Source organism: Hemicordylus capensis, chromosome 2 (genome assembly GCF_027244095.1).
Source record: "Hemicordylus capensis ecotype Gifberg chromosome 2, rHemCap1.1.pri, whole genome shotgun sequence".
Classification (NCBI taxonomy): domain Eukaryota; kingdom Metazoa; phylum Chordata; class Lepidosauria; order Squamata; family Cordylidae; genus Hemicordylus; species Hemicordylus capensis.
Window position 1 is genome coordinate 319,397,724 of NC_069658.1, and position 16,629 is coordinate 319,414,352.

Below are 16,629 nucleotides of genomic sequence, written 5' to 3' on the forward strand. Positions count from 1 at the left end.
GGGAAGCTTAACCTACCAGGCCCACCACTGCTGCACAATGCATTGCCCAGTACTTGGAGGAGCCTGTGGAGGAAGACCTAAAGATGGACCATGTGCAGTTCCGGACCTGGCAGTGATTGCTGCACGCCTCCTCTCCTGCCTGCCCACCAGCATCCAGAGCGATGTGCAATTTTAAAACCTAGTGGCTGTGGAAGCAGCATTGTTGTATTTATCCCCATGAATGGGGTTAAATGTGGAAACACTATTTCCACAACCTCCAGGTTTTAAAAGCTTTGGGGCTTATCTTGTGACTTCGCTGCAGCCCCACTCAGAGTCTTATGGCTCCTAACTGTGCATCATGTTAGTGTCTTAACTTGCAATTTCCTTGTTTCTTCATGCATAATTGTAATTGTAATAATATTATGTTAGGAGTAAAATATAAATAGATTTACCATTCTGGTCTGGTGCTTCATCACAGAAACATCATAGTGATTACCTGTGACACAGTAATTAACTGTGACACCTTAACTGATGTGTTAGAGATGTTTTGATACTAGAATTTAAAGTGAGACTGGGTTTATTATTGTGCAAAATAAAATGAGGTATGTTTTCAATGACTATAACATCAGCATCTTGATTTATTCATTCAGAACAACTGTTATGCATTAACGAACAGATCATGACAAGTCATATAAACATATTTTCAGGTGGTGTTGCTAGCATTAACACATAAAAGTTGTCTTTTGCTATAGTTGCCTTTTGAACAAATTGCATTGAAAAATTATGTTCATAGTCACAGCAATAATAATTCCATTTGTATCAAAATATACTGGGCACAATATAGTCTGTGTGAACACCATCAATGAGGCCTTCCCCATTGTTGTGAATAAACCAGCAAGGAACATTGACGCCATGCCGGACATCGTCTTTGTAATCCTTCTGCCATCCCCTAAAATGGAAGACACACAGCAGTGAACGCAGGAGCACCCAATTCATACAGGTTTAGTGTTGCCTAAAAACTCATTTCTGTTTACCTGGTTACTGTCAGCAGGTTGCTTTTCACAATCATGGTGGCATCTGGTTTCTCAGGATCAGACCCAGGATGGATTTCAAGTATGCTGAAGTCAATGGAGCGGAAAAATTGCCCTTAAAATAAAGGTGACAATCGCAAAAGTAATTACCAAATAGTTTACAACAAATATCACATTTTCTACGGTTTTTTTAAATTTGAGTACATCTTAATTATGCACATTTTATCCTGGCAACAGAAGGAGACCCAACTGGAGGCACCAACTATCCCCCTTTGACCTCTTCCTTATCCATACTGAGAAGTATCTGGGTCAACCGCATGCAAAAGTCCTTTTAACTTGAGTATGGCTGGCTGCTGTTTAGCTGGGTTTGGCTGTAGCTGTACTCCTATAACTCATTTTACATACAGTGCTATATGTACTCCACTGACATTCAAAATGTGCACACTGCTGGAATGAAAGCTGCCTTAAATGAGTCATAGTACCATCTATCACTTGTAGAGTATGCTGAGTGGGAAAGAAAGGATGATGCTGAGTGGAAAGGAAAGGATGGCGGGTGAGAAGAATTTTCCTGTCACATACACTCTTATTGATTCTAGCAAATGACACATTCCAGAAGTTAAAACTGCATGGCAGAAAAAGACCCAATGGGAGAAGATTCCAAGAAAAAATGTTTCAGCAAACACATCTGATTCCTTCATCTTTTGCTTTATAGCTGTGTGTGTTTTTATAACAGTAAATGGTGTTTTATAAAGAGGTCTGCATCATACTGTATCGTGAACGAAAAGCAGCAAAAACCAAAAACTCATTAATTTTTTTACCTAATAAGCCATGGGTTTGCTCTGACAGCCTGTGATTATTCATTGTGTAAAATCCTAGGAAATCTCGGTGCAGTGGATGTTTTTTCCACACTTGATGCAGGACAACAACAAATTTTGCCTCGTTGCCCACTGAAACCTCCAGACTCCTTTTTCGTTTGATTATCAGAGTCAAGCTAGGTGAGAAAGGAAAAGAAAAAAAAAGAGGTGAAGCACAGTAATGACAATAGAGAGAATATGGCTGAGGAAATTGATGGCATCAGGGAGAGGAAAACCTCAATGTCAAAATCTGCCATATATTGTAAATTCTGGCTCCATATCAGATGATGAAGCTGTCAGCTCCTACAAGGTTTATCACCCTTTGGCCAGGCCAGGAAAAGGAATTTAAATCCTTTCTTCCTTATCTTCTCAAAGAAATGACAGATACCCATACCTGCTGTGTTCTTATTTTCCCATTCACTGTGTGGCTCCGTTTTTAAGAGGCTTCAGCAAGTATTGGGCTCCCAGCCCGACTGGGAACGTGTCTCCTTTCTTTTGCTGTGAAGGTCAGCGCTGGCCAGAATTTCCTTCCAAACAGGGCTCACGGCCCTGTTTGCTAGCATGGCCACACCCCCTGCGACTGATGTCAAATGCCTGACGTGGCGATGGTGGTGGGGGCCGCTGGCTAGACAGGGGCCACCACCACCCTCCATACGCCACTGGATCTGTCTGATATCTCTTTTGAGCCCCAAGAGAAGTGCTGTAAGGTTACAATTCCCACCCCAACATACATATACAAACAAACACAGGAAGAGATCTGCCCCGGAATTTGATGTCAAGTGGATCCCAAGAATAACTAACAGTGGTGCCAACTGTTCAGAGTGCCTTTTTCTTTCTATCCCTATTAACTGCAGATTGTGTTTCTTGCCTTCTTATTAACTGCAGAGTGCCTTCCCTCCAGACACCCAGGATTAAAGAGCATGGATTCCAAGTCAGATGGAATTTTTCTTGGCAGGGGTGGTGGATGGTGCTTTCCTTCTACTTGCCCACACTTCAACACCACCCCCAGGATCAGTATAAACAATGTTATACAGGCCAGACAATTGAGCTCGGAGGGCCCTATCTGGCCTGCGGGCCATGTGTTTGACACCCCCTGCATTAGCAGGTCCATCATTCCCAGCACATAATGAAGAAAAATAAAAGGTCTCACTATACATTGCATCTCATCAGTCAGGAATAGCGAGTGGAGGGGGAGCGCACCCCAAAATTCTAAAAATATTTATCTGTGATATTCATGCCAAAAATCTGTCAGATTTTTGACAGATTGTATATTCATCCAATACTCACTTAATATTTGCTATTGGTAACTGATATTGAACAATGTGTTATTTTGTGATATTTGACTGTAATGTCTGATTTAAATGTTTGACATTAGGTGTCATGCAATATATTACTATTTCATGGTATGCAATGGCAGATATCAGCGTTTATTAGCTGACTGAATTGTATAGGTGATGTTAATAGTATTTTGTATCTAACATTCTTTGAGAACTGACATGAAATACTAGTGTTAGACCTTATTTTATAGATAAAATGTAGCGGTGTTTGGTATTTTACATATTATTTTATTTCCATATCGGAGGTCCACATTTGTAAAGAGATTTGTGTATTTTCCCCTTTAATACATTGTGGGTTTTCTTAAGTTTTTTGTTTCTTTTGTGCATATCCTTCATACTTTTAAAAGAGTGTATATGATTTACCTTGGTTGTTGTAAGATGACTTCATCAAGCCACTTGAATACTGTCCGTTTTATACCATTCTGGAGAACAATTTCCTCAGTAGTTATTTCAAGACTTATATTCAGATGAATATTTGCAATCCCAAGTTTTCCAAAATATGTATTTTGTGGTCCTACATCATTGATGCTCTTCTTATCACCAATAAGCTCCCCATTGACTGTAATACCTAAGTCACAGATAATGTTAAGAAGCTGCATTAAAAATAACCTTTTGGCAACTAATCTTCTCCTACCCCAGTCTATCACCGGTTTACCGTGGAACTGAAGATCACAAAGCAGCTCAAGGCTGTCTAGGACGAGCAGTTGTACAAATGGGCAACTGCTGCAGTTACTCCCATTCACTGTAGGGTGAGTAACCACAGCAGCACTACTTGCTCAACCACTCATCCCACACAGTATCAGGACTGCTTGCCTGACTTCTTTGCAGCACCCCCAGTATGGTTTGCACCATTGTTGGGTGTCAATCGACGATCACGAATGTTTCAAGTTGAGTGAAATTGATGGCCATCTAGTGAAATTGATTGCCAAGAGGTTCAAGGCACATGCAAGTACGCGATTAACATGGAATTTATTGTTGCAATATTTGTTGATGGATACCAGCTTAGATCTCTTTAAAGAAGGATTAGAGAAATTAATAGAGGCTGGCATATGATCAACCGTTCTGCTAGCAAAACAAAACAAAAATGGATGGGGGGATGCCTTCTGTACAAAGAATGGGGCATGGCTATCTCTGTCATGCTGTGGTAGTAAACATCCCAGTGGCATCATCTAGTCTAAAACTGACAGTTCCATGTTTCACAAGAAAAGGGCTCTCACCTGTAACTGGGTCTCTTATTAAGTTTAACACTGTTCCTGGATCTTCATTAATATTGAAACAAAGGGCATCTTCTTTCTGAGGAACTGCTATAATGAAGTGTGGATCTCCATCCACTGTGAGGAAAGATAGACACAACATAATGTTACTCTTTTTTTTGACAAAAACATAACACATTTAATTTGAATTTTTTTTCTCCCACTTACAGTAAATTGCCTTTTAGAGAGGGGTTTTTTTAAATGAAAGAGGAGAAAGGTAGAAACAATAAAGCTACAATAACAAATACAGACAACCATTTCTGTAAGACCAATAGAAATTAATCCCTCCCTACCTGCCACCTGATGGTGCAATGGGGAAATGACTTGCCTAGTGAGCAAGAGGTTGCTGCTTCAAATCCTCATTGGTATAGGAAACACCTATATCGGGCAGCAGCGATATAGGAAGATGCTGAAAGGCATCATCTCACACTGCATGGGAGGAGCCAATGGTAAACCCCTCCTGTATTCTACCAAAGAAAACCACAGGGCTCTGTGGTAGCCAGGAGTCGACACCAACTCAAAGGCACAACTTTACCTGCCACCTAGAGTTTGTATTTATTACATTTTTTGTATTCTGTTCTTACTCCAATGATTCCAAAGGAGCATTATCATGACACCTAATCCAGCAATGGTAGCTTGATAACTGTATAAATGTAATTCATCTACAGTACATAGTGAGGGGAAAACAGCTGTTTTGTCCCCTGTTCTCTAACTGGAGGCACTTCCTCTAATTCTATGCAAGTTAGTAGACTTATGAAACTGACTAGACCAGGAATTTCACTCTGGAAGGAAAGACGGGGTTACCCATCACTAGTGATAACATGGGCACTATCAAACTAGTGCTCTTAAGTCATATACACTACATATCTGTTGCAGAAGCAATGATCATGCTGCTAGGCCTATGCAGTACAATAAACTGTCCAAGCAAGCATTGGCAAGACAGATTAAAAATGATGGTGTGCACTATGAGCAACAAAAGTCCTATAATATTGCCTCCAAGTCTTAGCTGTGCTCAACCTAGGTAACTTTTGCTTTTGAGACTTGTGCCTCAAAACTCATGGTGGAAGCATTTGGGCAAGCCATTTTAGCTGAGAACATGCATATGTCTCAGGTAACAAAACTGGGCCCCTCAAAGCTAAAATCCAGACCTTGCATTTGTCCTCTCGGACCTTAAGATGCCATATATCTCTAAGACCCCCCCAAAGCTGCAGACCCATAACAAAGACAGGTTAGATCTCTCTTGTTATTGCAACTTAATAAATCAATTCTTGTGAAGTACCCTGAGGTACTTTGGAACAAAAGTGCTTCCCCCTACCTGTTATCTACAAATGCTTAAAAACAAACTCACCACTAGAGTAATACTGAGGGAAAGAGGGAGCCGAATAAAGGTTAGCAGCATGTTGTTTTTCTGTGTGAACAAAAGAAAAGAAAATGCAGCTGCTTAACCTAAAGCCAAAATGGATTGCCTGCTCATTTTGTTATTGACACCATGTAGAGTTCCCATCCCATGTAACATGGTTGTTCTCATCTGTCTAGGTATGATGAACAAGATTCAAATGAGCCTTCCATTTCAACCAAGCTCCACAGGACTGACAACTTATTAAAAATACTTTTTTCTGTTTTGAAGCCATTACCCTCTGACCCCAATATGCAGGGGTAGATATAGATGTAGATATATCCTATCTTTCTGTTTTAAACAATACCACCCAAGGTATCTTACAATGCATATTTTTTTAAAAAACTAAAAAACCCCAAAGACAGCTGTTGATAATAAAAACATCAAGCAATTTAAAACACACACACCCTCTGTAGTAGGAATAGAAAATCAGTCATTGTGCAAGATTCAAAGCCTGTTAAAACTAAAATGTTTTGACAGAAAACAGAAAGGCCAGCAGAGGTGAAATGATTTCATTTTTTCCAATAATGATTTTTTAAAAAATGTTTACAATGCTTAACACCATATTCCTAAGAATATACCTCAAGCTAAAAGATGCAAATGTTTTATATTGCTGTGTTTCAACAATGGCTAGTATATTGAAAAATTATTCTACTCTGTAAATGTAGGCATATCCTGCTTAGGTTAAGCAGGATTAGGCAAAGAAAAAGTAGTTCAATTAAAAGCAGTGCTAAACCTGAGCAGTATACAGGAACAAAGCATGCTTTATGTCAGACCATCTAGCTTTCTTCTTTAACTGGCAGTGGCTTGCTTAGCAGAGTTTGAAATGAACTATCACGTTATGTATTTCTCTTTGGACAGTCAAACCTAGAGTTCAAAGTTTTTAAAAACCAAGCTAACAAAATTAGCCACACTTCCTGAAAAAAGAATAGACTCAAACTTACCTTCAGCTATTTTCAAGGGAGGTTAAGAAGATGAGAAAGAGAGAGAGAAAGTTAGTTTTTTAGCCACTCTGTTCTGCCCATAAAGCACTTCTAAAGTAGAATACTCTCAACAACTATAGAATGGATGATGAGTTCAATTACAAGGTGATGAGCAAGAATATAGCATGGTTCTTTCTGCTTCTAAGCAAAGCAGTTATTTCCTTTTAAATTTTCTTTAATAACAGAATGTTCACTTGAAGTTCTTCAAATAGTGAACCACCCCTCACTTTCTTCTCTACTAAGTATGCTGAGATAGAGCAATCAGGGGCAGAGCCACCATTGGGCAAACGGGTTCAAAGAACCCAGGCCGCCTCCAATCAGGTGCTGCGAGTGCGGCCCCAGACATGCCCCCCACGTCTGACGACAGACGCGGGGGCATTATTTTGGTCCCAAATGGGACTGTACAGCCCCGTTTGGAGCCAAAATTGGCCCATGCAGCGTGGGGCCTATCTTTCTATATTAGATAGTAGGGCCTATCTTTCTATATTAAACAATAATACCCAAGGTATCTTACAATGCATTTTTTTAAAAATACTAAAAAACCCCAAAGTCAGCTGTTGATAATAAAAACATCAAGCAATTTAAAACACACACACACCCTCTGTAGTAGGAACAGAAAATCAGTCATTGTGCAAGATTCAAAGCCTGTTAAAACTAAAATGTTTTGACAGAAAACAGAAAGGCCAGCAGAGGTGAAATGATTTCATTTTTTCCAATAATGATTTTTTAAAAAATGTTTACAATGCTTAACACCATATTCCTAAGAATATACCTCAAGCTAAAAGATGCAAATGTTTTATATTGCTGTGTTTCAACAATGGCTAGTATATTGAAAAATTATTCTACTCTGTAAATGTAGGCATATCCTGCTTAGGTTAAGCAGGATTAGGCAAAGAAAAAGTAGTTCAATTAAAAGCAGTGCTAAACCTGAGCAGTATACAGGAACAAAGCATGCTTTATGTCAGACCATCCAGCTTTCTTCTTTAACTGGCAGTGGCTTGCTTAGCAGAGTTTGAAATGAACTATCACGTTATGTATTTCTCTTTGGACAGTCAAACCTAGAGTTCAAAGTTTTTAAAAACCAAGCTAACAAAATTAGCCACACTTCCTGAAAAAAGAATAGACTCAAACTTACCTTCAGCTGTTTTCAAGGGAGGTTAAGAAGATGAGAAAGAGAGAGAGAAAGTTAGTTTTTTAGCCACTCTGTTCTGCCCATAAAGCACTTCTAAAGTAGAATACTCTCAACAACTATAGAATGGATGATGAGTTCAATTACAAGGTGATGAGCAAGAATATAGCATGGTTCTTTCTGCTTCTAAGCAAAGCAGTTATTTCCTTTTAAATTTTCTTTAATAACAGAATGTTCACTTGAAGTTCTTCAAATAGTGAACCACCCCTCACTTTCTTCTCTACTAAGTATGCTGAGATAGAGCAATCAGGGGCAGAGCCACCATTGGGCAAACGGGTTCAAAGAACCCAGGCCGCCTCCAATCAGGTGCTGCGAGTGCGGCCCCAGACATGCCCCCCACGTCTGACGACAGACGCAGGGGCATTATTTTGGTCCCAAATGGGACTGTACGACCCCGTTTGGAGCCAAAATTGGCCCATGCAGCGTGGGGCCTATCTTTCTATATTAGATAGTAGGGCCTATCTTTCTATATTAAACAATAATACCCAAGGTATCTTACAATGCATTTTTTTTAAATACTAAAAAAACCCAAAGACAGCTGTTGATAATAAAAACATCAAGCAATTTAAAACACACACACACCCTCTGTAGTAGGAATAGAAAATCAGTCATTGTGCAAGATTCAAAGCCTGTTAAAACTAAAATGTTTTGACAGAAAACAGAAAGGCCAGCAGAGGTGAAATGATTTCATTTTTTCCAATAATGATTTTTTAAAAAATGTTTACAATGCTTAAAGATTTTAAACACCATATTCCTAAGAATATACCTCAAGCTAAAAGATGCAAATGTTTTATATTGCTGTGTTTCAACAATGGCTAGTATATTGAAAAATTATTCTACTCTGTAAATGTAGGCATATCCTGCTTAGGTTAAGCAGGATTAGGCAAAGAAAAAGTAGTTCAATTAAAAGCAGTGCTAAACCTGAGCAGTATACAGGAACAAAGCATGCTTTATGTCAGACCATCTAGCTTTCTTCTTTAACTGGCAGTGGCTTGCTTAGCAGAGTTTGAAATGAACTATCACGTTATGTATTTCTCTTTGGACAGTCAAACCTAGAGTTCAAAGTTTTTAAAAACCAAGCTAACAAAATTAGCCACACTTCCTGAAAAAAGAATAGACTCAAACTTACCTTCAGCTGTTTTCAAGGGAGGTTAAGAAGATGAGAAAGAGAGAGAGAAAGTTAGTTTTTTAGCCACTCTGTTCTGCCCATAAAGCACTTCTAAAGTAGAATACTCTCAACAACTATAGAATGGATGATGAGTTCAATTACAAGGTGATGAGCAAGAATATAGCATGGTTCTTTCTGCTTCTAAGCAAAGCAGTTATTTCCTTTTAAATTTTCTTTAATAACAGAATGTTCACTTGAAGTTCTTCAAATAGTGAACCACCCCTCACTTTCTTCTCTACTAAGTATGCTGAGATAGAGCAATCAGGGGCAGAGCCACCATTGGGCAAACGTGTTCAAAGAACCCAGGCCGCCTCCAATCAGGTGCTGCGAGTGCAGCCCCAGACATGCCCCCCACGTCTGACGACAGACGCGGGGGCATTATTTTGGTCCCAAATGGGACTGTACGACCCTGTTTGGAGCCGAAATTGGCCCATGCAGCGTGGCCAGAGCGACTCTCCCTGCCTTAAAAGCAGGGAGAGCTGCTCTGATTGATCTCCCTCCCAAATGGGGCTGCGCGGCCCCCTTTAGGAGAGAGATCAGCCCGCAGTGCATTGGCAGAGTGGCCGGAATGGCTCTCCCTGCAAGGAGAGTCGCTCTGGCCCACGCTGGGCTGATCTCCTTTCCAAACGGGGCTGCGTGGCCCCATTTGAAAGAGAGACCACGCCCCCACATCTGATGTCAGATACGGAGGTTTGGCTAGCTGGGCCCTGGATCTGACATCAGACACAGGACTGTGTCCACACATGGGCCGCCGCCAGCCTCGTTCCGCTCCTGAGAGCAAACCAATAGTAACACTGGGTCCCAGATTCCTTCACCTCTCCCAGCTAATGTTCTTTCCCCACTCCACTCTCCAAAATGGGTCATCTCAATATACGAGTCTTTTCATTCAGTGAATGTTTCCTGCTGCAATAGAGACAAAACGTTGTGATGCCACAGAGAGAGGGGGGTAGAGATGAAGTAGGGCTCTGCTGAAGTTAATGTTAAAGTTTCAGGATTCAAGAGCTTGGGGCAATGAGAGTGAATTCTGAATAGAAAGGTAGGAAGGACTTTCAAGATCACCAGTCACTTGACCAAACTGTCTTTTATGATCTCAAAATATGTGCAAGACTGATTTATATTGGTCTGGGAAGCAGGAATGCTGCTTGGGTTTCAGGGTACTGGGGAACCTGTTATGAACCTGTGAGGAGGTTCACCCTTAGCTTGGCACCTGTGGTTGGCATGAACTCCCACAGCGCTGGAAGTGCTCACTCACCCTCCCATCCCTACATGCATATCTATTGCATTTGTAGATTCTGTTATGCCAAGATGAGTTTGCATGTCATGACCAACCAGTCTCGGAATATTCTGATCTACTTGCTTCAGGGAACATGACTTCGGTAACTGAGATCTGTAGTGAGTGACAGATGTCAGGTTCCCTGCAACAAATAGGTCAGAATATGCCGAGATTGGTGGGTTCATATGTCACAAACAATCGCAGAATACTGGAACCTACAAATGAAGTAAGCATGCATGTGGGGATGGTGGGGGGTGGGGTGCCATGTAAAGTGAGAACCTTCCCATTGCCATTTTCTCATGTGTCAAAGACTGCTTTGGAGGCCATATCTTCCACAATCTGATTCTGTCTGAAGAGTACGTTTGGCTATATAGGCCATTCATATGGCAGTGTAAATCAGCCTTTCTTGTTTTGATCTTACAGAAAAACTATCCTTACTTTAGCTGTCTATTGCTCCAGAACATATCAGATTATGCCATTGTGTGTCACCGTGAAACAAAATGTTTATTTTAAACTTTCCTCCTAAAGAAAGAGCTAGGTCAGGTTGGTTGGTTAATTTCCTTATAGAATAGAAGACATTGGTACCTTCTACTGGTTTGTCAGCAACAGCATCCTCATCTTCTGGCTTTGTGACCACCATGGATGTCAAAGGAGTCACAAACTTGTATTTCAGAGACATTTCCAGGGCTTGAGCAGTCAGGTTACCCTTTTCATACCCTGTTGCTATAGAGCTAATTACAAGAATACCAAAGAAGCAATGTTGTTGTTGTTGTTTTCTTAAACAAGAAACTTAATGATTTGATAGAACAGAATCTCAGAATTTAAGAGCTGGAAGAGGACCATGGAGGACTGTCTTCTAGTCCAACCTCCAGCTCAGTGCAGGATATTTCTACAGCATCCCTGACATGTGACAGGAGAGGAGAGCTGGTCTTGTGGTAGCAAGCATGACTTATCCCCATAGCTAAGTAGGGTCTGCCCTGGTTGCATATGAATGGGAGACTTGATGTGTGAGCACTGCAAGATATTCCCCTTAGGGGATGGAGCCGCTCTGGGAAGAGCATCTAGGTTCCAAGTTCCCTCCCTGGCATCTCCAAGATAGGGCTGAGAGAGATTCCTGCCTGCAACCTTGGAGAAGCCACTGCCAGTCTGTGAAGACAATACTGAGCTAGATAGACCAATGGTCTGACTCAGTATATGGCAGTTTCCTATGTTCCTGTGTTCCTATGACTGTCCAACCTCTGGTTGCAAACCTCCAATTAAGGAAAGCCTGCCATTGCTCAAATTGCTCTGAAAGACAAAATATAATTCTGATTCCTGGTATGAAAAAATAAACAGGATTCACTCTTAGATAAACAAGCACTGCAAATGTCTTGATACAAACATAGGTGAAATGTGAAAAGGGGGCCATAACTCTGATAAGCATCTTGTTATTATTTGTTTGGTCCAAAGGTTTTTCTTGGGTACTTCTCTCACTATTCCTTGAGAGAAGGAGAAGAGCATTGGGATTCAGTTTGACCCAGGGTTTTCCAACGCCTTGCGTCAAACCCGAGACTCTGTGTACAAACATGTGTACAAACTCAGATGGATGACCACAGAAACGGGTGCAATAAACACTTTACAGAAGTTGTGAGAAGTACATCATCAATGAAAGAAATGGGACACTGCCTGGAAGTACATCCAGACAGTGTCCCATCTGTGTGCTGCTGTCCTTCTTCAAGGGATTGCAATAATCAGCAGAAGCAGGGATGGAGGGGGCTCCTTTTATTCTCTCACTGGATCTCTATGCTTCATGGTTGTCTTAGCTATGCAGTGCTGTGAAATGGAGGGCAGGAGAGATGCTGTGGTGAAATGACTGTTCTCAAGTAATCCTTATAATTTATTACTGTTGGGAAATTCCTTTTTGGTATTCTGCTTATGCTCCAAGATTAGTCAAAAACAATACCTTGGAGCTGGAATAATGTCAAAGCCATCAGTTCAGCCTAGGACAGATATATATGGATAAGCAAATCCTTCTATCATATTGTTAATCAATAGTTTTGTCTTGGAGAGAAAGTTAGCCAGGTCACTAGAGAATCAAAGAACAGTAGGTGGTCTAAAAAAAAACCCCTCCAGTTACAAAACCTGCTGGAATCCCATGAAAAATCACTGAACTTCTGAAAGGGAAGCGGGATTGCCTGGTAAGGACAAATATATGGGGAATAATCTCTTTGAAAGGATTTGTGTGATGGCAGGCTGTTGGGAGGAAGAAGAGGACTAAGGCATATGACACTCATGCTCTACCCTGTGGACTGGAGTGCTACACTCGAGATCCCTGTGTGGCAAGGGAGGGGAAATATTTCCCTACCACCTCCTCTGCAAAAAAAAAAAAAAAGCTACAGTCCTCCATTGCCACTGCTTCTCCTATTCACTCAATCATCCTTTTTGAACAAAACAAAATTGATGATAGGCCTGTGTCAGGATCTGTCCTGTCTCCGCTTCTGGGGAATCCTAGGAGGCGGAGGACCTAGGCATGGCCCAAGGGGAGTCTTTAGCGGATGACTGTGAAGAGCCCCAGAGCAGGGAAGACCCCAACTTGAGGAGGACTCCAACGGGACCCCTCAGGAAGACCCTAGCAAAGCCCCCACAGAGACCTAGACTGAGGAGGACTCCAATAGAACCCCAGTCAAGACCCCCCCCCGAACCAAGACACTGATAATCTCCAGATCCACTGGAGGTTTTTCACTTGACTTTTAGTTTGCATCTCCTCCGGAGTGCATTCACATATCAGCCAAATTTACCCCAAGTCTCTGCAAACTATCAGGGAGCACTTCACACACAAGTCAGGTTTTTCATTGTGTGTTAGAATGTAGCCCAATTATATCCAGGGTAAAATAATCCACTTTTTGCAACAGTTTTTGGGGGCAACTTCAAACTTGCAGTAAAGCCTCGCAGAAAACCCACGGTAAAGCTTGCTGTCTGGGAAAGCTCCAGGGGGACCTTGGTGAGTCTGATGGAGAGGAGCTAGCCAGCCCCCAGGAGTGTTGTTGCTGCCGAGCCCACCTAATGGAGCGACGGAGAAGGGCTCGCCTGGCAGCACAGCAACGTTTGCTAGGAAATGTCCTCCTCAGGAGCAAGAGGTCTACTATTCCGGATGAATCTCGGGACCAGCTCCAGCTGCAGTGCCTAACAAGCTAGAGACCAGCTATCTGCTGGAGCCCTTTAAAAACCTCTTAGAGTTTCAAGATGACTGCTGGCGCAACAGCTCTGCTTATTGTCTTCTCCAGCCAGTCCCCTGAACCCAGTTCCCAGCCTGACTGCTGAACTACCCTCTAGTCTCTTTCCCCTTGAACAATCCTCAGCATTGGACAACCTTGAAATCTAGCCTCAGCATCGCCCTGCCCTCCACTGAGCCTGACCACCTACCAGCCCAGCAAACCTGCCTACATTTACTCTAGCCTGCAGCTTTCCCAGAAAGCAGGCTTTACCACGGGTTTACTGCAAGACTTTACTGCAAATTTGTAGTTGCCCCCCAAAACTGATGCAAAAACTGGATGTTTCTTTATCACAGACATAAATCAGGCTAGGCTCTAAACATGCAATTAGAAACTCAAATTGTGTGTGAAGTGCTCCCTGATAGTTCGCAGGGACTTCGGGGTAAATTTGGTCGATATGTGAATGCACACCTCCATGCTGGAGGAGTTGCAAATTAAAAGCCAGGTGTGAAAAACATCCTGAGACGGGTCTCACAATCCGTGAGACCCGGTTGGGGGCGATGAGCGGGGAGGGAGCCCTGGGCAGCTGGATCGGCTGCCCACACAATTTCCGGCCCTGTGACGGAGCCGGCGGGGGCTGGGGAGCTCGGGGGCCACGTGGCCCCCAGAAGCCCCAGTATGCCCTGCACGAGCACGCAGGGCATACTGGGGAGACCCCCAAAGCCTGGAGGCGACTTTTCGCTCTCCTAACTCGATTTTTGTTGATCGTGGGAATAGCCCCCCTGTTTTTCAGGATGTACACCCAAATCTTGCAGACCCCATGAAGGCAGGGCAGCCTGTACACTCTGGTCAGAGAGTTGGTACACCACAACTGGAGAAAGGCTGCTGCTGTGCTGCTACAGCACAGACAGATGAGCTCTCTTACATGAGCCATAAAGTAAGGGAGTGCTCATCTAGCAAAAAGAAAGAAGAAACAGTAAATAACATAATGGCATATGTGTTGGGATGGCAGCGGGAAAGTTCAGGATTGTGTGGCTGCTTAGCATTCAGATCATAGGCCTGTGTGGTCCTGTGATACTCGGGCAATCACTTTTCACAGGGCAAACATGTAAACAATGAGGGTATTTGCAAGAAGTGGGAAAGAGCAAGGGCGGGAAAGTAGGTGATATATTTTCTGAGTCATACACATATTGTGGTTTGGATACAAGGAGAAAAATGATATTCTACAGAAGAAGTACTGTTTGGAGAGAACAGTGCATTTATGTCACAAAGAATCAATCCTCTGGAAAGGGCTGTAGTTACCGTTTTTCCAGAAGTTGTTGAATAGTGAGATAAGCCCAGAGTCTCTCAATATAATCTCCAAATATGTATTTTTGCTCTTCAAGTGCTTTAGCTGTCTCCTCAACTCCTGCTTGTTCAGTAAAGGTCAGGTCGTCTTCTGCCTGTTAAGACATAAATAAATTTCCTTTTAAGCAAAAACCTCAGCAAACAAATCAGAACTCAAGACAATGTGTGCATATTGTGATGCTGGGTTTGTTTTTATTATTGCTACAGGCTGTAACCGATGTGCCGATAACTTTACAGGAAAGGACTACATTTTCCCAGGCAGGTTCCACATGGGGTCTCATCTTGCATTTAGGTGAACTATGACTCCCTTATAAGAACCTACTGGGCTTGGGTTTAGTAAAGTTTCATAATAATTTAGCTCATTCAAGCAAACTAAATAGGAGATGTCTTGATTCATTTTTACAAACACAATGAGATAAAAGCATTTACAGATAATGAGGCTGTTCTCCCAACACGAGCTGACAGGCAGCTCATTTTGTCTGGAGCACTGGAAGCTCCTGGGCTCCTGGCTGCTCCGGCAAAGAGTAGCCCAGCATTTTAACCTGGCGTTCTACCAAGGTAAAATAAACCAGTGGTTCACTCTACCTTGCTAGGCAATCGTGTGAATGATCGCTCCCAGGTAAAAAGGCTTCCACCCATCCCGCCACCATTTTCGGCAGTGATCCAGGGGGAAAGAGTGGCCTCGCTTATGGCATGGGGCACTCTGGGATGCAAGAGGGAGAAGTCCACTCACATGAGACCAGCTTTTGCCTTCACTGCACAGTGAAGGGAAAGACGACAATACTGTGCTCATCTGCCAGGAAAGGCAGGCAAGCTCCTGCCTTCTGCACAGGCCTCCCCAGTGGCAGCATGAGGCAGGACCACCTCTGTGTTGTGTTAAGTTAGCGCAAATCGAAGAGCATGAAAAATAGATATTGTAAGCCAGCCACTTGGCTCAGATCTTCCCTGTTAACTAATTAACTTCTCATTAGTTTCTTAACTTGTTATATGTCAGCAAACTAAGAAAATGCCAGAATTAGAGTTTACAGAGCAGAATTATCTTTCAACATACAACCACAGAACACTGATAATATGAAGTGTTGAACTTTGTTTAGCATACATGCAGGAATGTGACTTAAATGGACACAAATATCCAAATATCCACTGTTTTTCATCTGTATGCTTTTATTAGGAGTTAGGCAAGTAGAGATGGATGGGGATCTCAAGTTTGGGGGACACCCCTCTCTTGGGTTTTCAAAAGTAACAAGCATGTAACAAATGTGATTAAAGGAATAAATAATATTTTCCCAGGAGCATTTAAATTATCAGCAATAGTTTAGGATTCATATCTTTAATTCAACTTGAATATTTGCATATGTTATCTCATTTGGAATTTCTTCCATTGAGACATTTTGCACTGAATTTTAAATTGTCAGATCAGACTAATACTTACACCTTTAGCTTTCACCTCTGCAGTAATACTGTTCAGGTCATTGTCTGTAATTCGTCCAGCCACAACAATTTCGGAACCACCATAATAGTGCTTAAAACTATTCTGAGTCAGGTCAGAGATGGCATTTTCGGGATACTGTAATGCTACTTCAGTAAGTAAAGGATTAGCCACTTCATCATAAAACCCCTAGAAAATT

General features: G+C 42.0%; 1 protein-coding gene across 1 annotated transcript in view; it reads right to left on the reverse strand.

The window, feature by feature from the left end:
• Positions 1–586: 586 nt before the first annotated feature.
• The window catches only part of LOC128345217 (inter-alpha-trypsin inhibitor heavy chain H3-like), a 67,208-nt gene continuing 51,165 nt past the window's right edge, over positions 587–16,629 (reverse strand). Inside the window, exons 12-19 of the mRNA XM_053296825.1 lie at positions 16,434–16,619; positions 14,957–15,096; positions 10,953–11,194; positions 4,419–4,532; positions 3,565–3,769; positions 1,829–2,001; positions 1,014–1,125; positions 587–928 (exon numbers count right to left, since the gene is read on the reverse strand). Coding sequence (XP_053152800.1) covers positions 799–928; positions 1,014–1,125; positions 1,829–2,001; positions 3,565–3,769; positions 4,419–4,532; positions 10,953–11,194; positions 14,957–15,096; positions 16,434–16,619 — 1,302 coding nt within the window. The 3' untranslated portion in view covers positions 587–798. The remainder of the gene's footprint in view (positions 929–1,013; positions 1,126–1,828; positions 2,002–3,564; positions 3,770–4,418; positions 4,533–10,952; positions 11,195–14,956; positions 15,097–16,433; positions 16,620–16,629) is intronic.